Genomic DNA, 22,553 nt, shown 5'->3' on the forward strand with positions numbered 1-22,553 from the left:
GATATCGTATCTGAATTCCAAAGTAAAGCTTGGTCTATACATATATATATATACATATATGTATGGGTTGTCATACCCATCTTATCTATCTTCTCTGTAATCCATTTAATCTATCTTTCAAACTTTCTAACCTTCTTTCTAGTGATTTCTCTTTTTGTCTTTGAAGATATAATTGATTTTCAGGTAAATTTTTTCTTTTCATCCATTTATTTGTATTGATTGTGGAAGAGATTGGAGAAAATTGTGAAATATCAATAATTTTCGAATTTATAGTTTTATGATCAATAATTTCTTTAAATAATAATTTTGATTCAATTTCTAATTTATGTTTTAATATTGATTTATCTGTAGGTGTTTTTGGTATTTCCCATTCTTCATCTGAAGAGGAAGAAGAAGAACTCATTGATGAAGGTGATTTTGGTGATTGTCTTTCAATTGAGATATTCAATTCTGGTAACGTTGATTCTGAAGTATATTGTAATGCAGATAAACAATGTATATCATTGTAAAATTCTTTAGATCTCAATAAAGCATTTTCATGTCTTAAGAATCTAACGGCACTTCTAAGATTTTCAACTTGTTCTGCTAATTGAGATGATTCTAGTCCTGCTGAAGAAGTACCTAGTACAAGTGGTTCAATAATATGCGATCCTCCAGGTGTAGATGTAGGATTATTACCTAGATAGATTCTGTCAGCTGGCAATGCCTCCAAGTAATCAATATATTCGGCAGCTTACCTCTATCTCCGCCGTGACCTTGACCTTGACTCTTTCGCAATCTAGCATTTTCAGCTTCCAAGGCATCTTGTTCAGATTGAAGCTGTCCAATAGCATCTTCATACACTTTCTCCTGTTTCTTCGCTTTTGCAACATCGTTTTCGAGCTCGATAATAGTGTCAGCCTACAGATTAGTATTCGTTAGCTGTTCTGCTCTCTTCGCAGTAGAAAACCACGGTCGACTGACTTGTTTCCTTGATGCTTCCAGACGTCTTTCAAGTGTTTCTACCTTGACTCCCGCTTCTTGCAGGTTTTGGTCCTTCGTACATTTAATTTTTAGTGAGCTATAATTCTTCACACAGTGATATAGCTACACTTACTCTTATCTTGACCTCTCTTACCATATCCTTCAATTCTTCAGATAGCATGACGACTTTTCTTTCGGTATCCGCATTGAAAGAAGCAGCTTCTTTAATAGCAGCTACTCTTGATAGCCAAGGTGGAGGAACATTCACTATATATGCAGAAGAACATCAGTCGACAAATTGATAGACTGATTTCCCAGTTGACCTTCAACTCACTCGAGACTAGTTGTCCATTCTTGACAGCTTCTTTGACTTTAGGAAGTATACCGCCTAATTCATTACCTAATCTGGTGACAAACATGGCGATCAATTCCCATGGATGGGCGTCTGATGATGCAGATGACTCCGCTGTGATCTCGACAAGGAATCTCTCGATATCAGATAGTCGTAGTGGTTGTTTCGATGCCCGAATAGAGGATACGTGTGCGCCAATCCGTTGAGCGAGCTGCAGGAAGTGAGCGAGGTCAGCTCGGAATTACGTCAACAAGTGTATCAGCTTACCTGAACAGCCAAATCCACAGCATTCGATACGCTGTTTGCTAGATGTCCGAGTGCTACCGTAAGTTCGGGTAGGAATGCTGACGAAGCCAATACAGTTTCCTCAACTTGAGAAACAAGTTTACTGAAAGGCAAAGTCAGCTCAACCAAATTCGCCTCCATCAGCTGAACTTACGCTGAAGGCACTTTAACCCCTCTAACGAGATCCAAGATTCTCTGAACAGGTTCATAGACACCTTCTTCAAGGGATGAATCCTCGACATCAATTTCGATATCTAAGATAGGGAACATATTAGTCAGCTTTGACACTCCTTCATGGGTCATCTCAATTGATGATTTCCCAGGGTCCACAGCCGAACTCACCATCTTCTTTGGTCAATCCTTCAATAGCTTGTCTAGCAAATCCAACAGCAGCTGCGAAATTATCTAAATCAGAATCGAAATTCCATGATAGAGATGATTGTTGTTCTCCAATATCCAATTGTGGTCTATTGAATGAAGTTTCCGATAAATGATCGAATTGAGCTATTAGACTGTTGATTCAAAGCCATGAATGTAAGTCACTATTTCTTTTTATTATAAGTTGGAAAAATATCCTTTAAATAACTTACCTTGATAATTCCCTTGCACAATCACCTTCGTTGAATTCATCATTTTTAACATTATTTAACCAACCATCAACTCTGCTTTCAACTCCTACAACTTCACTTAAAAGTTTACCGTAATTTAACCAATCTTCAGGTGAACATCTTTTAATTATACCATAGAACTTCTTATTCAGTTCAGAGAAATGTCTAAGTTTACCTTTTAATTCACAAACTCCTACCAAAGCTTCAGAAGAAGCTGAATGTAAAGAAGTAGGTAATCCATGAATTTGACCAATGACTGATATTAACATATCTACCTTTGATGAAATTCGATTGAAGAACAGATAGATTGTCGTTGAATCCAGTTCAGTTTCCGTATAAGCATCAGGTAAATATAAAGTGATTATCCTTAGATGTTCAGCAAGTTGAGCAGCTTCAAGTTTCTTGAGCTCCAAATCTACAGTCTTGGATTGAGCTTTGACAGCCGTGGACTGTAATTTCAGGTTGAGATTCATGAGAGCTTGCGCTTCTTTCGAGGTAGAAGCAGTTTCAGATTCAACGGTAGCCTGTTGCATTCGAAGGGTATCGATTTCGCTATTCATAGTTTCAGCTGACTGTGAAGCATCGGAAAGCGCTGGCTGTAGCTTACCTCTGCAGACTGGATACAAGCTCCCTGAATTGATTGATGGTTGCTTCCATATCGAGGACGACAGTCTCTACATCGGTTGCTCGAGATTGCTCATCCTGCAACTGAATTGTCAAAGATGCTAAACGATATGGTCAGCTTAGCTGAGGTAAGCAATGCGGTATCAGCAGCTCACCTATTTCTTCATTCAGCACCTTTTCTGCCTCGACGTGATTTTCTTCCAATTCGTCGTTGAGCTCCTTCAGAGCTTCCAGATCTTCAATCGTAATCCGCATTTCTTCAATTCGCTAAACGGTAGGAAGTGTCATGTCAGTAATGAAATAGCTTGTACAGTACGAACGGATAGCTCACCTCGCTCATTTGCAAATTTCGCTCAGTCAGTTGTTCCAGCATATCTTCTGCACCAAGGGCATCATCAAGCTGTATTTTCAAATCCTCAACTTGAGCTTCAGTATTTGATAATTTAGCTTCTGCGAGTTCCAATTGGCCTATACAGAAAACCATCAGCTGAAACGTGACTAGAAGTCATTACCAGCAAATACATACCAAGCAGATCCTCCTGAGAAGTGAGCTCTTTTTCTAATTCAGATACTTTCGCTTTATGCTCTCTTTCAGCTTCTGTTGAAACATCACGCAGTCTATATAGCATTATCAGCTGATGGCAGCATTGGGGACTAACGCTAAGCTGACCTGATAAGAGCTTCTTTTAGCCTTTCATTATGTTTCTCCAGCTGTACAAATGCTAAACTGGTTCTTTCGCCTTCCAATCCTGATATTGGTTTTTCATATTCGGCTAAAATCAAGCAATGTAAAATATCAGCTGCTTGTCACTCTTCTCGCAGTGTCCGAGATTGACAGCTGAACTACTCTGACAGGTTTTGAGGTTTAAGTATGAACAATGAACATACCATTTTCTTCCTTTAAAACGGCAACTTCTATTTCTAATTCTTCTAATCTTTCACTCAATTTCTCCTTTTCCAATTCTGCAGTTTCAGCTTTTTCTTCAGCTACTTCTCTATCTAGAGCAGCCATTTCTAATTGATCCATAGCTTCAGCAGCTTTAATTTCTAATCTATTATTTTCAGATTGTAAATCCCTCGAAGATTTTTGTGCAGTTATTAAAGACGATTGAATTTCTTGAAATTTAGCTTGCAGTTTTACTCTAGCAGCTCTAAGTACATCAGCTTCGCCCACTCTACCTTCTAACTCTTTGATTTTCTCTTGATCTTCATGTTTTCTATTTTCTAAAATCCTAATTTTTATTCTCAATTCTTCTAATTCCCTCTTTTGACTAAATGCACTATCTCTTTCTGGTGAATTTGACGGAGTTTCCTCTTTTCCTGCTACTGTCTTGCTTGTAGGTGGTTGTTCAATAGAATCGGGAATTTCGAAAGCTGGAGAAAGGGTTGATGAAATTGATCTTGTTGGTAAACTTGGTCTTGATGCTGTTCGTGTCAAGGAGGATGTGGGAGAGACGACTCGTTGTGCTGATGTTGCTGATGGAGGTGGTATAGGTGAGATAGCTTGACGTGGTTCTGTGAAAGAAGAAGGAGGTGGAAGAGGGGGAGGAGACATGTTTCCTGTACGTTTAGGGACATCTTTGGATGTGTCTTCAAGCTCGAGTTTAGTTGTCAAAGATGTTGAAGGTCTTCCAGCTACTGAAGGTGGTCTTTTGATTACACCACCTGTAACACTTGTCCTGCCACTAACACCTGCTCCAGTAGCTGGTGTAGCAGTAGACGATGCTCTTCTACTTATTGATGGTTGACCTGGCGTTGAAGTAGGTTGTGAGACTGCACGAGGAGGAGTAGCAGGTATTGAGGGGCGGGGAATAGGCTTTTGAGGAGAAGATGCTCTTGATGGTCCTGCCGAAGATAATCTAGATGTGGGTGTTGGAGGTGGTCTCGATACGGAAGGTGTCGTTGTTCCCTTTGAAATGGATCCTCGAGGCTGAGAGAAGGTAATTACGTATGAGTTAGTGAACCATTATTTGCACATCAATATAATATGCAGGTAGATTGACGAGTCATTCGTTTTCTTCCAGATCGAATTGTGGAAAGGTTCTGGATGAGAAGGTCCGATGAATAGCTCACTGTGGATGGCACACTCTTAATTGGCATTTCTAATATTTTCACTTGACTTGGTCTAACAAAAACACCATGATTCGGCTGACAATCGAAATATCTTTCACCTTTAACTGAACCATCATTCTTTCCTCCCGCATCAAGCCTATTCACAAACAGGGTTTATATGTTCAGCTATTCGCAAATCAAAAGATTAGTTGAATGTGTTCAGAACCTACAGTTCTACTCCGACCCATTTCCCAGCTGCGAATCCTGGATTTGAACCTGTCCATCTTACATGACCTATACCAGCTGTTACTTGCACTTTAGCTCCTATGGGAGCTTCTACTGTCGTCATATTGTCTGTTGATTCATCGTTTCTGGCCAGCCAAGTGAGAGATCTAACCTATATTATTATTATAAATTGCAATGGTCATGAAATTCATATATCAAATATATAATGGTTGCTTTTCTTTCTCTTCAAGTCATCTTGAAACGCGTCAAAAGTCAAAGCAAGAAAGCAGAATGAATATAATGAGGGGGCCCGTGCGTAAAACATATCAATATACAGTAATAACAGTAGGTGATGTGGCATATTTCTTTACCCTTCCTCATTCAAAGTAGAGGTTTTAGGATCCAATATGAAACCAAAGTGATAACGCCACGTGCTCGAAATCATCGTTTTCCTTGAATCCGTCTTTTGAGCTCTTTTGTTTCTGAATTGATGGAAATATTATATTATTAACTTTCAACGTTCGCTCGAGGCAGTTGCTCATAAAACATTACATCTTTTCTAGATACCATCTCTCAAAAATTAGATTATCACCAAAAGAGCAAGATGTCAGTAGCAGTACCAAAGAAAAATTTGGCCGATTGGCATTCACCTTCAACCCGACCAGAAGTTATTCATGAATTGATTCATGGTGTTGGTGAGTTTGATAATCTCAAAACTGTTTTATCTATAATTGTACCATCTTTCATATGGCAGTGCGGACCAGATATCATACAGATTTGTATTTTACCCATCGTCAAAATCAAATTGCTAATAATGTTTACCTGCAGACCGATATAATCCAACAAATTTACCATTCATGGAAGAATACTTATTATCACAAATTAAAGAAGGAACATATGATTTATTTGCAAATTTAGCTATATTAAAATTATATCAGTTCAACCCACAACATTCAAATCCTGATATCATAGTACATATTTTAATCAAATCTTTGAGTTCTACTGTACATGGACCAGATTTCAATCTATGTTTAGGTTTATTAAGAGAACCTACTGTAAGATGGAGATTTCTCATTTTGAATCAGCTTGATACATGAAAACACAATGTATCATTTTAGCTCTGTATGATTATGGGGATATCGTTGCTTACTCGTTCTTTTTTCCACCGTGTATAGGCTATTCTTCACGATATCGAATCAGACGATGAAGCATTAACAATCTTAATGCCAAAATTAACACAATTACATGACTTGATTAGAACTTGTCAATTCACTAAATTCTGGAAGGAATTAGATGATAATTCTGAAGCTTACAACCGTGAGTCACTCTCATCACTTGTATTCATTATGGCGTCACAGCAGATGTACGGATAGGATATCACTGGAAATACATAATTTATTTCACTAAGACTCTTTGAATTGATTATAACTTATCCCTCTTCTAACTATCTTCATCATTATCATCCGATGATCGCTTCTTCAGCGTCAGAAAAATCATACAGAGGATGGTAGAATCAGTTTGAAATCAAGCTGACACAATATTTCTCTGTGCTTAACCAAACACATAATAGTTCTCAAAACCCGATACCTCCCTCAACACGCTTCACCAATCGATGATATACGATATCAATTTTCATTATCAATTTCATCATGTTTCTCTTCAATCTCTTTAAATCAATTATCAAAATGGTTAAACTTATCTTCATCACAAATTAATCAATACGTAACAGAAAATTTAGGTTGGGAAGTTCAAGGTGATAATGTAAAAGTACCGAAAAATGGTGATAATGATGTTAAAGCTGGTGTTGTAAAAGAAAACGTTCAACTTAGTCGTAAGTCCCTTTTTCTTTGACTTTTCCCAGAACGAACCATCCTAACATCAATATTACTTGAATGGATTTTCCGATACAATTTTGGATATTTGCTAATCTGACCCTTTTGCTTAACCGTAGAATTGACAAAACTCATTGCTGCTGCCGCTTACTAAGGGAAAATATCCGAATTACTAGTTTGGAAGGATTAACGTGTATATAGAGCATAAAATATACATGCATGATCATTTGGCATAACGAAATTTATGTATTATGCAAGTCCAGATGTTCTTTGCATAATCAAGTTGAATCGATATGGGTATCACAAACCTCAATATATACTTTTGGTTGTGGTAACGTAGATTTCAAATTTCTGAACGGTATCTTCCTAAACGTCGACTATTTTCTCAAGATGGAGTCTAAAAATGTATCTACATCAGTATGATCCTGTCCAGCATTCTGGTGGGGATTAGGGATATCTATTGTTTTGGAAACTTACTGAATTTCTGACAACTTTTTCACTTCTCCCATAATTCTCTCCCTTTCCCTCTTTTTTTTCTTATCGTTTTCGAATTTGTCGCCCGCTCTCTTTTTAACCACTTCGACCACCTCATCTAAGCCCATCCCTTTTCTAAGGGCAGGTATGACTTTAGTGGAATATTCTAAAACTCTGAGCTGGGCATACTTGCCTACGACACATGAGTATTCCAATGCCCAACTCATCATAGCAATACCAATATTTGCTTGGAGTGACGCACACTTGATTCGATCTTCAGATATGATTGTGTCGTGAAGTAGCCTAGGTATTGTACTGGTAGGAGATGAAGTTGCTGAACTAGAAGCTGACGAAGTACTAGCTGAAGCTGAAGGTATAATAGCCAATGGTGCATTGAGATAACTTAAGAAATGTTTATATGACTCTTCTTTTAGTTTCGCAAGGCGAAATTTAGAAGGGCTAATCAGATCGGATGGAGGTGAAGAATATAAAGTTGTCATCTGTTTAACGAATTCGGTGGTTTCGGCTTTATTCTTCGTTGTAAGATTTTCGAGTTGTTCACTAAAGTTGCGATAACATCAGAATGAGATAGCTGTAGTGCACAGTATGCGCTTGCGATTCTGGCAGAATCTTCCAACAGATGGCGACTTACAGTATATCATCTCGTAAAGCTATATTATCCTTACATATCTTTCCAGCTACTTGTAACAAAGAATCGTCTACTTCGTCCCAAAGCAATTTCACATGATTTAAGGCGATTTCGTGCCATCGCTTGACATAATCTTCTTGAAACAATTGCATGACACCTTTCGAATCGATATCATCAGGATTTCTACGACTTGTGAACCTAGTTTGACGCTTAGCCTTTCCACATCCTGAGCCGGTAATTGAAATATGATTCACTTACTCTTTGATCTTCTGCAAGAGAATATCAACAGGTATCTTTTCTGCTGTATCCACATGAAAACCTTGAGTTTTCCAGAAGGATTGGTAATGACTGTCTTGGTCACCTTCATCTTCCATGAAAGGAAGGAATTCCGGCACAGCTTTCGTTATGTCCTTTTCTAGTTCCGTTTGTAGATCGACTAGTTTTCCAGATTGATTGGAGCGATACATTCGATCTTTAAGTGAATCTGCGAATTGATATATGATGTCGTCATGCAAGGCTGCTACCGGATCTTCGATAGTTGGATTGGCGGCGAGCCACTTGTGATGATTACCCATAAACTCTCGCAATGTCTTTCGAAGCGTTATCATACTATATTCATTCCATCATCAGATTACTTTATCCAGATTCAAAATAGATCAGACTTACGTTTCTCTTACTCTATCTGCAAACAATTGTTCCAATTTCTTCTCTAAGCCTTCGATACCAAATTTCCTACCTACTTTTTTTTGAACTTTAGTCCACTCCTCTTGCATGAACAGCTCGATCTCCTTATGTCGGACTTGCTGAAGAGAGATATTTTTCTGTCTTTCTTCCGTTGAGCGAAGTCGAAGTGGCCACCAGTGACCTTGAGGGACGAAATCTCCGAAATGTTGACCAATACCGAGAATATAATCCATACAGGTTGATCCATTCTCGTCCATCAACGGAATGATACCATCGGCTTTGGTGATGATCCCTAAGGTAGTTTAAATCATAAGATCAGCTTCTGGTAGTATCGATATTCCAAAAAGGTTGCCTACCTATGGTTCTTTCGCCGGTAGGATCATATTTTTTGGCCAGCTTAATCTCAGGATCAGCCGACGTAGCGTCTCCTATTCAACTCGAAGATATCAGTCTTGAGTGTGTTGACTTGTCGGATCACAAATAACTTACGTAAATCAGCAGTCAGACATAGAACAATGAGATTCTGTGTCTGTGAGATGCTTTCTGCCACAAGCACTGGAAAGGCACATCTGTTAGCGATTTATGCATCACGCCGATAGAATTAAGACCTTCAACTTGCTTTCTGGAGTGGGATGACCATTAAGACCTAAACAGCATGGATGTCAGCAATAAAATCAAGGCTCAAATACGCAGAGGCTTACCAGGCAGGTCTTTTATATCAAAGTTTGGTCTTCCAGGACCGGAAACCTATCGTTTCATTTAGTAAGTCTGAAAGAATAGAGCAGATCAGAAAGACTAACATTGATTGCAGCCACATTCTTAGTGAACTCAGGCCAGTCATTTTTACCTATTGTCCTATCTTCTAATGGCATATCCCTCAAAACTGACCACGGTCTGATGAAGGATCCTTATGGTCAGCTTATAGCATAATATTGAAAGCTTATAAAAGTTACCTGATCATGTTTATTCCTCCATCAGCCCTTCGTGCTTCTTCTCCAGCCCAGTGACAGATTTCACTCATTTCCTCTTGCTTTTCGATGGACTCTGCAAAAGGTGTGATATGAATTTTACCGGTGTCCGAGTGAAGGACAATTATATGAACAGCTGCGGAGAATGCGAGACCGCCTCTCCTGGACGATATGAGAGTACGACAACTACGATAACGGAGAGGATCATATTAGCAATGGTTGTGGAGTACTATCAGTATGGGTGGGCAATGTGACTGACCAAGTAGCTCGACGTATGTGACAATATAAGTCAATCTAACGGAATGCTGCTGATCAACGAGATATCGTGGGTAGAGTAGATGTGATCAGCTTACTCTAGTAAGAGCACTCAAACTATAGATGGACAGTAGTAACATCAGCTCACTCAACCCATTGGATACAAAAACAAGGAAAGATCTACGCGCTACTTTTGCCTGAACTTTGTCCACCTACAACACATATCCTTGCAGAAGGTACTTTATCTTCCAGAGGACTGTAGCAAGCAAGAAGAGATCAGTTCGCGCAGAAGGGGCGAAATCTGAGGGTTGACAACTTACTAGAGCATTCTTAGTTGATCTTGAGCTTCGAGGTAATTCTTGATTTCATCGTGATTGGTGCTGGGTTCATGTTGGACATCTTTTGAAGACCTTTCGGTACTGGTGGAAATTGGTGGAGAGATTTCCCCTGGTGACGGGATGCTTGTAGACGATTGCGGAGTGGGATAAGCTCCCAAAGGAGCATGTTTTGCGAGTTGATGAGAGGGGGTGGACATGTTATGCCGTATAGGCGTAGGTGTTTGTGGTGTGTTTGATCTCTTGGTTCGCATTCTTCGAGGTATGATTTCTAATTCTTTATAAATGTAGATCCATTTATGCTTAGGTGTCATAAAATTATTTAATGTAATTGAAGTAAAATATGAACGAAAACAAGATCATCTCGCGCTAGAAGTCGCTTTATATATCTATATGAGAAAGTGATAATTCAAGGTTGATATCAGTGTACAACACGACAAAGGGGCGCAGTGCGTGACATATTCATGAGCAGACTAGTTTCGTTTACTTGACAATATCGTCAGCTCTCAAAACATTCCCGGTCATAGCTTCATGTCAAGATGTAAGTGACAAAGTATCAGTAAGATGGAGGAGACATTGCGAAGACTGAGCTTATGTCATTTGCATTTGCTTACTAAGAATGTTATCTCATAATGCATAACGAGCTGAACAGCCGGCTCCCTCTTCACCTTCACTTGGCTTCCTCTAAGAGAGATGGGGATAAACGATATTGGTAATGTCAGCTATGCTATATCAACATACCGTCAGCTCGACAAGTTAAATAACTACCACTCACCCTAATCTCTATTTCTACTATTAAAAATCTAACATGATCCGTATCTTGGCAACCTTCCCTCCTTTCCTCAAGCTGATGATCGTCTGCTTTAGTGCGATATGTTGAGAAGCGAGAACATTACAGATTATACTAACGCGTGATTTCGCTGATCTGTCTCGAAAATCATCTTCATTCGTACTTGTGATTTTGATCTTCCTGGTATAGTAATTTTACCGTAATATTCAGGGTAAATAAGAGTTGTAAAATCAAAATCAACCAGTTGAATCGCTTTTGCCTCTACTCCTCTCTCGCCATATCTAGACAGACGCGTCTGCCCGTTTACCTAACAATAGCAACCTTACGCTTTTTGTTATCCAAAATCTTTGTGGTTTTTGTTAAGTCGCAAAGTGTAAAGTCAAAGCGCTTGATCGTAACAAACTGAGATAGCGATGAATGAACATTACTTTCTCTGAACTTCTTGGAAGAATGGACTAAGTGCTATTGATATATCGTTTTGTACCTACTTGTGATCAAAGTAAAATAGTCGATCAATCGATATATAGCACGCAGCAAGTATCATCAGGACTAGGGTCCTTTGGACAGCAACAATAAAAACAATCAAACACGCGTTTCACATTTTACATTCAAATTCCAACTATCATCTACACCGTCAATCAGGTGTCATCGACTCTAAGTTACATCATCTGTTATACTTTAGCACTAAGAACCCTTTCTCGCCCGGTCCTTCTGCCAATAAGTAAAAAGAGTGAGTATCATCCAATTAATCTTACCGCTTGGACGTTATAATCTCTCTTCCTTTGGTATATCTTTTCATGTCTCACATTCGCTCATTTGCAGATCAATCAAACACTTGAATCACTCTCATTTCGACCAACTCGTTCAATCACATTCTTTTTAAGGCTTGAAGCCGTACATCAATCACCACAACGTCTTGACGACGAGTTTAGAAGGGACAGGTACCGATAAAACCAAAGCACACGTCTTCATCCAATTCATCGTATCGTCGTCATCATCATATCAAATCATATGGAAAGATCAACTACATTACAGTAAAGCACGGTCCACCTATACGCTTACTGTAACTGTTTAGGAACAACCGACGCGCTTTGGCCTTTGTCATCATTGTTGTTCATTCGGGTTTGATCCTTGTTACTTGTGTGTATACACACTAACTTTGCGCTAAGGTCTTGTCTCAAACGCCAAACATCGACAAGCAACAAAAACAAACAGAAGAAGAGAGAGGACACTTATAAGAGACAACATCAATTCTCCCCCTCTTCTTTTCATCAAATACCCATCAGCACCTTGTCAATTTACGTTCTCACTTATCTTCTTTAACGACTTTATACGCCGCCGACTATTACATTCATTCAATACTATCACGCTCATTTAACGACCTGTCTCTTAATTCCACGTTAACGAATACATCTCTTAACGAATCAATAGCAAGAAAACATCAATCAACTTCATTCAAAGGACCCTATTGTACATCTTGCAAATTTCACTCAACTTTCACCTTGTTTACACCGATTTCTTATAATTTACGTTAGATATTTAGGATGTCATTTTTAGCTCACGAACCTAGTTCAAGCTCATCATCTGGATCAGAGGAGGAGAAGAGAGCTCAGAGATTGGCCTCTGCTAGAAAGAAGGTGAGTTATCGCTGCCATTTAAGGTATTTTGCCTGGTGTAGACATCCGTTTTTTTCGTATCCTTCCTAAATGGGCATTCTGCTGATGACTATCTGACGTACAGCTACACACGTTCCGTGCATCTCGCTCATCTGAAACTTCAGATCCTGCTCCTATCGCCTCTTCATCTTCATCTTCCTCAAAAACCTCCTCGCCTTCCAAGATGATGCCTCTTACAACTGAAGCAAGCATCAATTCGCCATTCTCGTTTCCTCAGTCGCATTCACGATCTTCAAGCAAGGAAAATATCCAGGACTTCGCATTTGAAACCCCAGCGAAGCCATCGCATCGACATAAGAGATCAGATAGTCAAGCTCATCGTCGACAGAGGTCTTCTATTGCCATACCGTCAGGAATGACTTTAGGTCAAGGATTAGCTAGACCTACAGTAATGGGTGTATTTGATGCTCCGAAAGAAATCATCACTACACCTGCAACCCCTTTGCTTGAATCACCTGATATACCACCCGAACCAAGTATAGAACCTGATGAGAACCACGAAGAAGTCGCTGCGAGATTATCTACCTTTTCGTTTGGATCTAAACCACCAACATCGACTTTTCCACCTAAGAGACGACAACATTCTCTGAAATCGTCTCAATCCTTGTTTGCTCCTGAAGTGATGCCTTCAACTTCACCTCTCGCCTCTCCTACCTCTTCTGCATCTGTACCAAATCTCAACAGATTATCCACACCACTATCTCGACCTCCAAGTTTTCTTCTGACTCAAGCTACGCCCTTCTCATTTGGCTCACCTACATCTTCTGCTCCAACGAGAACAAGTCTTGCAAGCTTACCGTCATCGCCTCCTACTCCAGCTAGGAAAAGGCATTCTCACACTCGGTCCAACTCGATTTCACTACCCAACCTCAAATTAGGCGGCACTCGTCCTAATTCTTTGGGTATACCACATTCAAACAGTATTCCTTCTTCACCTTGTTCCCCTACAAGCACTGTTGGCGAATCATCCAATCGACCTACGCTGACTAGTCCCGTGACCGCTCAGAGGTTGAAATTTGAGCCTTCAGGACGAGGTGCAGAAGCAGAAAAAGAAAGAGAAGAATCACGTCGCAAAGCCTTGGAAAAGCTTACCGGTGGTCCAACACTTGCAAAGTCACCTGTGATGGAGCCGCAGATATCTGAAATTAGTCTGCCTGATCTGGACGATGAAGATACTTCTTCTGTAGCTTCGTCTAATCGACCATTATCTGGAGCCTTCGGTTCCGGTTCAGGATCCAGTTTCTTCAGCAGGCCCTCATCTCTCACTCTTCCACCTTTAACATCATCGACAACATCCACATCTTCCGCTTTGTCGTCTTCTCCTTTCTCTTGGGGCTCTCCAAATGAGCAGCAATCACCTACAGAACGATGGTCAGGCTTTGGGTTCGGTCTAGCTAAGGATTACGTCAAAGAAGAGACCGTCAACTTTGGTATGGATATCTCGACTGCTATGGCAAAAAGACCTTCGATCAATCGACAACTTAGTGCTTTAGCTGAAGTGGATGAATCTGAAGAAGATGAAGGTGATTTTGCGGATAATGAAGAACCAACTGACATGGCTAGAACGTTCTCTGATGAACCGGACAACATATTGCCTCCTCTTCAAATTGAACCAACGCCAAATAGACTACGAGAGTTACGTTTAGGATCATCAATATCATCTTCCACACCTCGTCAAGAATCTGTTGATGGAGTTCATACTTTTTCCTTTCCACGACAATCAAGCACTTCCCCTTCGGCGACCTCGCCTACTAAAGCATATGGATCAATAGGACGAGGTAGACCAAAGCCGCTGCAAATCAATTCAACACATTCTACACCTTCATCATCAATGACTACACCTAAATCTGCGGGCTTTTCTTCTCGTAAGAGAGCTGCTCCAGGTTCAAGAGGAAGTTCTATCTCATACAAAAAGGACGATAGTTCTTCTTCATCCCACGATCTTTCGATAGGTAACGGTCGAAGTGTATTTTCACCAGAAGCAATATCTCCACCGCCTGGAAGTCCCAAATTTTCAGGTTGGGGTAATAATGCAGCTAGGTCAAGTGCTCGACCATGTCCTAGACCAAGGACTCTCGTTGGACTAGGAATAGATAATACAGGATTTGGAAGAGTATTAGGTGAACTTGATGAAGTGGACGAAGAAAATTCTCCTACCCCAAAATCGGTAGCAATGTGGACTTCACCAATTCCAGATGAACATAACGTTGAAGACGATGACGAAGAAGATTATCCGACTCACGGGAGTCGGGATAGTCTTGCTGAAAAGATGTCATGGAAGGATGTTCAACTAGAAATGGAGATGGAACGAGAAGCATTAAGGGAAGATGTCGAATTATGGAAAATTAGATGTGCAAATTTGGAAGAAAAGCTTGATATCGAGAAAAAGGAGAGTACAATACTAAGGGAGAGAGTGAGAAAACGTGAGCTATATTGGCCATCTCACATCTGTTGTCTTGTTAGCTGACTTCTTCTTATTTTAGTTGGTGATCGTTTATCAAGCGTTTCTTCTGTCCCTACCGAACGATCCTCATCCGACTCTCATGCGACTGAATCGCGTCTCATAGCTGAAATGCGAGAGCAGTTATTTCATTTGACGACATCCCTCGAAGTCGAACGAAAGGCAAAAGAAAATGCTCTTGCCAAATTAGCGGAATTGAAAAGGCCTTCTCAGCAACAATTCGAAGATGTTCTTGTAGATGACGAGTTGACCTTGACTGCCAAACCAGATTATAATAATCAACCTCCGACCTTCGTCGCCTCAGCAGATGCTACCTTTTATCCTATAATTGAACAGCCATCTCCTCCTACAGTGGAAAACCATGTTTTATCAATATCAACAAAACCTCTTGCCGATCCAAATTTAGCGCGAATGCAAGGATGGGGATTCCCAAAAGAACCATCTCCTACCAAATCACAACTACTCGAGAAATCCAAAAAAAGAGAATCGTTCTTTGGCCTATCAACAGTCTTGAAGAGAAGCGTCAGTGCGGACGAAGCTGAAACGCATAATGGTGTGGACCTACCTTGTTTCGTCTTACCTAATGATGAAACTGTCAATACAACTTCGCCAATACCATATCAATCATCTTTATCTTCATCAACATATGGTATATCATCTACTTTTGAGCAGAATGAATTTACACCACGATCAATCTCTGAACCAATTTGGAAAAAGCAGCCAAAACCAGTAGAAAGATCAAATCCAAATGAAACTGTTCATACGATAAATTCACCTTCATCATTTTCATCGACATCAGGATTTACAAATTCAGCTGTATCTTTCATATCTTCCTATTTACCCACAACAACTGGAAAATCTTCTTTGGATGAATCGCATTCACAACAACAACAACAACATCAACAACGTAAAGAGAAAACAGTTTATATACCTAAATTCATAAATAAAGAATCTCAACAACGTAAAGTTAGTCAACACCATAATGAAACTAATATGGCGAAATTAGATTATAGACATTCTTGTAAATGTTGTACAGGACCGATCATTGAATTATAAGTAATAATACGCTGGAAGCTCACAGAATCTTACATACATTATCATCAACCTTATAATATGAATTATATTATCCTCCTAAAGCGGTGTGAGAGGGGGAGTACTTGTTATATTAGCTTAGAAACACATATATCTTATATTGCTTACATGCATATGCATTTACTATTGTAAATTACCTTATCTATAGTGTTCACGTGTTTTTCCAACACCCACCTGTCAGATATGACAACAACGGATTTTCGTTAAAGCCGTAGGATATATCCATGTTGACTTGATGAATTCTGTCAGTTCTTTCTGCAAGTTAATCTTGTTGTCTGGTTGATCACATCGTGTATGGGCACTTCCGGTCCATTGACAGTCAAGATATTATGCGATATGATGAACTCGAACCTTAAGCTGCTGAAAAATGTATACGAATCATCAAAACGAGTACGACGTTTTTCGCCACAAATATCGATTTAGTCAACCTAACCAAGTTAAGGTTAGAGAATATTATGCAGGTATACATATATCTCTACGCAAATGTATATAGTAGTCACTGAAGAGTGCAATCCTCTTCTTTCTTACTTTCTTTTCTTCTATCTTTCTTCATTTCCACATTCTAAATTATCCTCTTTAAATTTAGTGCCCAATAACTACCACCTAAGATATTTATTCCAATATCACAATGATTTATAATCCACTCGTATCAACTACATCAATGGATAATCATGGTATTATCAGATTTACCAATCCAACTGGATCAAAAGGATGGAGAAATTTGAAAGATGATACATGGGGTATTGAAGATTGTTTAGGATTTTCAATTTGGATTGATCAAAAAGGTAATATTCATGTTGATCAAGAACGACAAAGACAAAAATTCCTTGAACCACAAGTCTCGAATGAAATTGAAAATCAAATTCAAATACCACCATTTGGACAAGATCAATATTACTATATAACAAGAAGAAATTGGTTTACATCAATTAACAAAGATGATGATAAAGATAATTATCAGATTAATTTTAGATATTGTACATGCTTTTTAATCGTTAGATCAAAAGGTGATTTTTGTTATCAAGATACTAAGATGAATTTTACACATATTGATGCGGAAGGTAAAGTAATTTTTCAAGACGTTTATATTCCAAAAAGAGATAGAGAAGCTATAAGACTTGAGAAGGAGAAGAGAGATCAAGAAGAAGAAGAGAACAATGAAAACCTTTCTTCTAGAAAGAGTACAAAATCAAATTTATGGAAAAATCTCAATTCACCCACTGAATTAATTACTGATACCGCCACCATCGTCCAAAATGTTTTTGGGATTGTAACTGTTAGAGTAAAATATATGATTATTGATTGTGGTAAGTTTTCACCATTTCGCCAAGATACTCGCAGTATACATATGATACAATAATGCTATACAGAGGCTGATGTAAAATACTGTATATCCAACAGAAAATGCCAAAACAAGTAAAACTAAAATCGGCAATTTATGGGTTCATGAGCCAATCAAACGGTCAAATAGTAGAAAAATCACAAAATCACAGACTGGAATGGTGAGTAAAACCAAACATTTTCAGTAGAGAACCCTGTTAATAGTTTGTCAAGCTGACTGACTATATCCACATTTTTGGTTCTTGGACAGCTCAAGCGGTGGCGAATCTCTTTTGCAAATTCCCATTTTTGATGATAAACGGGAAGGATGCGGTGATCAGGGTGTTTATGAAAAAGCTTTCCAAATGATTTAGTTTTATTGGAGCGATATTTATTGTATTTTGATGTAGTGATGACTCAAAAAATGAATGAAGTGATATCGTCAAGCGAATTATCTTAGACAAATCACTGTGGATCATTGAGTCTACAGTAGTTCATGATCTGTCATAACAAAGTGTGCGGAATTATAAACTGTAGTACAGTTCATACAGAGCTGCTCGAAGAACATGGGATATATGTTATGGGTCCGGATCTTGACAAACCCAATCCAGTACATGGATTCAAGTTGATTCAGGCCATTCATTGTCATAATACTCGGAATCGACCGAGTAGCCTAAGAGCAGAAACACATGGCGCATATCAGCTGAAGAGTCTATCTCAATCGCCTTCGCGACTTTGACTATTGTAGTGATGTACTGTAACTTTTGGGAAAGCGAGCTTACCTTTCTTAACTTTGACGTGTTTCCAGCCTGAAAATATACCTCTATGATGCTACACGTGATTTTCAGTCAATTGTCATTTGAGAGAAGAGGCAAAGAAAGAAACGCAGTGGCTGCTTGTACTCAGCTCCAGGCTTACAGGTTCGAGTATCGTGATAAGTGAGAGAATATACTATGATATGAGATATATTGAACTTGAACTTACTTTAAAGACATGTCTTCCAAATTGATACATAGAAATTAACTTTCTACCTTTATGATCGTAATCTCTCGGTCTCATATATCTGATTTCACTACCACCAAAAAAGCCGGATGCCATCCATCCTTCAAGCTCGGTATCTATTTTACAATTGAGTAAATCAGTTTAGTTCGCACATACACATGCTATAGATCAAGATGTCACCGAAGTTGAGAAAGATGTAAGTTCGATCCTGCGCTCACCAGGTGTGAAATGGACTTTTTCCTCATGAGGGATTTTCTTCTCAAGTGTAACGTCTGAAGCACCAACTTCATAACGATCTGTTGTAGAAGTAACTACACTTGCAGTTGATACGGAATACCCGTCAGAGCTACTGGTAATACTTTCATCTCCCTTTCTGATCAAAGGAGACTTCTCATCAAATTCTTCAGACATGTCGATCGACGAAGTGAGATATACGAGTAATAATAATATCGTAACGCTGAGAAGAGCTAAGATTAGAGCCAAATTGAATATGGAATTTACTTAGGAGAAAGGGTCAGTAAAAATAATGTATGAGATCAAATGGCAGTAGTCTCACAGCTAGAAATTGAATGTTTGAAGGTTATATTGAAATAAAGGGAGTAACAATTATTGCATGTATCACTACATTGAGTGGGTATATACGATTCAGCGTCGTATCTAGGCCAGTAAGTCATGTTGCAAGTACGCACGTTAGATGTCGAGCTGCATTACGAGTACCCACGTACGATTTCACCATACGAGTACTGTATAAATCTGTAGTGTTATAAGAATTGAGCTGAAACAAATCGTCTTCCTCCCATTTTGACTCTTACCTACTATCATCATAATCATGAGCATCGTCATCGTCGTTTGCGATACTAACGGCTCCGCATGGTCTTTCTCATGTATGACGCTGTACTGTACCACGACTCCGACGACGGAAGTGGCTCTCGATCTGCAATTCAGCCTTGCCGTATCAGCTGTTGCTCAGTAATTGATACATGCTGCCAAAACATGTTGTGTTATCTATCGATACATGAATATTTTATTGTTTTATCCCATTATTCGCCCGTTTCTATTACGTCTATGAAGAGTTGTCTCTGCATGACCAAGCGCTTGCACCTTTGTTTGCGGCGTACGAGTCTTTGATATCGATTACAGCACCATATGTCTATTGAATTGGTATGAGAAGTTATTAGCTATTTGTTATATGGGTTTGCGAAGCCACAGATAAGGATAGAGGTAGAGGTGAAACGGACGGAGAGAAGGATTAAAAGTTGGGTTTAATGGAATTAGCCAAAACTTACACCTGCAATCATTAAGAAAGAACCTAAAACAATGACGAAACAATTCCAGAATAAAAGGAATTTATATAATAAAGTTGTTGTAGATTTTCTTTTTTCCCAATTATCATATAACCACATTCCAGCCATGAGTTGTATACATAAAACAGTACCGAATAATGCACCGACAAGTGAAGCGATACCGTCAAATACTGGAATAGCACTATTGAAATTCAATCAGAATGATAGAACATTTATAAGCGAATTCTATTCTATCTGATATCCTTTCATTCTTCCTTGAGATTTATATTGAGGGTTTAGACTTACCTAGCAATGACATATGAGAACAAAACACATCCAAGGACACAACTATACCACACAGCATAATGTTTAGGTGAATTCTTAGTCAAATGTTTTGAACCCCGAAGTAATCTGACGAAAAGTAATTTAGCTGGCAGCTATATTAAAAGATGATATCAGCTTCTGTTCTTCTCTGGATTTACATAGCGAAGGCGAAGAAGAAGGGTTGCAGCAGGTTGTGGAAGAAAGCGAAATTTTTCATATGAATCAGACATTGAATGGCAAATCACTTACATGAGTAAACATCATTGCAGTTACAAATAAACCAGGTAAAGCTAAACCATAACAAATTTTCTTCATTGTTCCACCTGCACTTCCTAAAGCTGGACTTGCTACATACTGACCACACATATAATAAACTACAATACCTACTACAGTATCAACTGAAGTGACGAAACCTTGAGATAAAAGCATTGATCTTGTATATTTTCTTTGGTCTCTCATTTCAGATACAATCCCAAAGCTGTATAGTAAGTTTATTTGTCAGATCTACAAGTTGTCCTGCGTGTGAAAATAAATCTAGGAGATGTTCATGTGAAGTTAATGAAGGAATATTAAAACCACTTACAAAGCAGGTGTACCGGTAAAAGCGAAAACTAAAGCTGAAACGGCTGTAATGGCTTCTGTAAAAGTGGGATTACCAAAAATTACTAAATTTTTATCCCATGATTCTGGTGCTTGAGGTGCAGTAGCTGGTCTGTCTTCAACTCCTACAGCAATGGTCAAAGTGATTACTGTTCAATGCAAAATATAACAGATTCATTTAGCTATATAAACAGAAGTCTCTGAAAGATATCGGTAGGTAATAGAAGAAGGTCTAAAGTAATGATAAGATGAAGATGACCGTCACTTACAAGCACTCATGATCGAGACTAAACCAACCCAACCTAACCAAGAAATCTTTCCTAAAGTTTGTACACAAGCTAAGAAGAAGGTAACGATTGTTGCTACAGCTACAAATACTGCTGTACATGTGCCATGAGATGAAATTGCATTTAATCCAATTGAAATACCTAATAGACCAGATGCCGCTACACACGTCATGACTGTGACATAACATTCTATAGAATTAGCCTACTTTCTCTCTCTATGGTAAACTTGTATGTCTGTCAATTTTAGCATAATCGGACGGTTATACTCACAAAGCCAATACATAACAGCTATCACATCTCTACCTATTTTACCTCTAAATAATAGATATCCAACATCGTCAATACCGTCTACACAAATACATGTCAATCAGCATAATGTCCACCCAGCTTGTGGTATATTCACTATTGAAAAGCATCATTTACTTACAGACTTCGGGGTGCCTTCTTTTGAATTGTCCCAGAACATAATCGGAATCTGTCAAGGTAATATATGATCATCGATGAGATCGCAACTCCCCTTTCGCTGATATTTGTGCAATATTGAAATGCTTGGTAATTTGGAAATTATACTTACAACAAATAATACCTGAAATGATCCATAAACATATTATACCTGGCACGATACCCAAGACAGATAAAACTGAAGGTACACTCAAAACTCCTACACCAATTTGTGATTTGATTAGAAGTACCGTTGTGCCTAACCATCCGACCTGCATTGAGAAATGACAATGGAATACTATTAGTTACATCAGATCTTTTTTGTATACCTTAAAATATATATATATATATTACTTACATTACGATAATTTGGTCCATCTTCACTTATCGTACCGAAAACATCATCAGTTTTAACAGTTTCAATATCTGTATCTGAAGAATTTCTTGAATTGGATAATTCAGCCTCAGTCTTTTCCTTTGATGCTTTGTTGAATCTCATGATGATCAAGCCTTTTCGTGATATCCTTATTTCGAGAAAAGGAAGACTGTGAGACGAGGCTTCGGAGGTGTTATCGAAGGAGCTGTTAAGTGTCTGGCTTGTTTACAAGCTGCTTATGAGAGGTAAGTAAACTATAGTAGGCTGTTTTCCATCAAAGTGGAAGAGATAGAAAATAAATGAAAGAACAGAGGCCCATGTCCAAACAAGATGGGATTGTGTTTACATTCGCGTGTTTCCATCACATCCCACAAATTTTCAGTCAAGTCATCTGCTCTTGATGATCCATTAATTAGGAGCCCACTAGCGAGGATGGTGTTGGACCTCTTTTTGTTTTTACAATAAATGCAAATTTGTTAAATATATCCGCTTACATTTACCACCTTCGTCTACCGGTACGAAATAAATATGTGCCAAGTCGTGTCCTGTATCCTGGAAACTATCCGAAACCCTTTGAAAATGACGACTAAGGCTT

General features: G+C 38.8%; 7 protein-coding genes across 7 annotated transcripts; 3 read left to right on the top strand and 4 right to left on the bottom strand.

Moving 5' to 3' along the window:
- Positions 1–85: 85 nt before the first annotated feature.
- L201_003523 (uncharacterized protein) lies at positions 86–5,233 on the bottom strand (the record flags this gene model as incomplete). The annotated part of the gene is made up of 17 exons (XM_066219276.1): positions 86–678; positions 738–900; positions 964–1,035; positions 1,097–1,230; positions 1,298–1,526; positions 1,583–1,703; positions 1,755–1,854; positions 1,943–2,112; positions 2,191–2,760; positions 2,816–2,933; positions 2,988–3,099; positions 3,164–3,300; positions 3,359–3,450; positions 3,503–3,605; positions 3,721–4,762; positions 4,906–5,041; positions 5,115–5,233. The coding sequence occupies 17 exons, from the start codon at positions 5,231–5,233 to the stop codon at positions 86–88; spliced, it is 4,011 nt and encodes a 1,336-aa protein (XP_066075373.1).
- A 480-nt stretch (positions 5,234–5,713) lies between these two features.
- L201_003524 (uncharacterized protein) lies at positions 5,714–7,095 on the top strand (the record flags this gene model as incomplete). The annotated part of the gene is made up of 5 exons (XM_066219277.1): positions 5,714–5,804; positions 5,938–6,164; positions 6,285–6,426; positions 6,680–6,940; positions 7,061–7,095. The coding sequence occupies 5 exons, from the start codon at positions 5,714–5,716 to the stop codon at positions 7,093–7,095; spliced, it is 756 nt and encodes a 251-aa protein (XP_066075374.1).
- Positions 7,096–7,307: 212 nt separating this feature from the next.
- L201_003525 (uncharacterized protein) lies at positions 7,308–10,620 on the bottom strand (the record flags this gene model as incomplete). The annotated part of the gene is made up of 15 exons (XM_066219278.1): positions 7,308–7,338; positions 7,419–7,976; positions 8,068–8,262; positions 8,323–8,673; positions 8,731–9,040; positions 9,105–9,176; positions 9,238–9,303; positions 9,368–9,394; positions 9,450–9,495; positions 9,549–9,642; positions 9,702–9,902; positions 9,976–10,010; positions 10,070–10,088; positions 10,156–10,227; positions 10,292–10,620. The coding sequence occupies 15 exons, from the start codon at positions 10,618–10,620 to the stop codon at positions 7,308–7,310; spliced, it is 2,406 nt and encodes an 801-aa protein (XP_066075375.1).
- Positions 10,621–12,640: 2,020 nt separating this feature from the next.
- On the top strand, positions 12,641–16,289 carry L201_003526 (uncharacterized protein; the record flags this gene model as incomplete). The annotated part of the gene is made up of 3 exons (XM_066219279.1): positions 12,641–12,733; positions 12,837–15,195; positions 15,256–16,289. 3 exons carry the CDS (start codon positions 12,641–12,643, stop codon positions 16,287–16,289), a joined length of 3,486 nt encoding a protein of 1,161 aa, XP_066075376.1.
- A 664-nt stretch (positions 16,290–16,953) lies between these two features.
- On the top strand, positions 16,954–17,854 carry L201_003527 (uncharacterized protein; the record flags this gene model as incomplete). The annotated part of the gene is made up of 2 exons (XM_066219280.1): positions 16,954–17,632; positions 17,727–17,854. The coding sequence occupies 2 exons, from the start codon at positions 16,954–16,956 to the stop codon at positions 17,852–17,854; spliced, it is 807 nt and encodes a 268-aa protein (XP_066075377.1).
- A 411-nt stretch (positions 17,855–18,265) lies between these two features.
- On the bottom strand, positions 18,266–19,058 carry L201_003528 (uncharacterized protein; the record flags this gene model as incomplete). The annotated part of the gene is made up of 4 exons (XM_066219281.1): positions 18,266–18,318; positions 18,428–18,476; positions 18,630–18,763; positions 18,866–19,058. The coding sequence occupies 4 exons, from the start codon at positions 19,056–19,058 to the stop codon at positions 18,266–18,268; spliced, it is 429 nt and encodes a 142-aa protein (XP_066075378.1).
- Positions 19,059–19,710: 652 nt separating this feature from the next.
- L201_003529 (uncharacterized protein) lies at positions 19,711–22,081 on the bottom strand (the record flags this gene model as incomplete). Its single annotated transcript, XM_066219282.1, has 10 exons — positions 19,711–19,797; positions 19,934–20,132; positions 20,237–20,367; positions 20,504–20,732; positions 20,838–21,003; positions 21,124–21,315; positions 21,412–21,489; positions 21,569–21,616; positions 21,716–21,854; positions 21,941–22,081. The coding sequence occupies 10 exons, from the start codon at positions 22,079–22,081 to the stop codon at positions 19,711–19,713; spliced, it is 1,410 nt and encodes a 469-aa protein (XP_066075379.1).
- Between the last annotated feature and the right edge of the window lie 472 nt (positions 22,082–22,553).

This window comes from Kwoniella dendrophila, chromosome 4, assembly GCF_036810415.1.
Source record: "Kwoniella dendrophila CBS 6074 chromosome 4, complete sequence".
Taxonomy (NCBI): domain Eukaryota; kingdom Fungi; phylum Basidiomycota; class Tremellomycetes; order Tremellales; family Cryptococcaceae; genus Kwoniella; species Kwoniella dendrophila.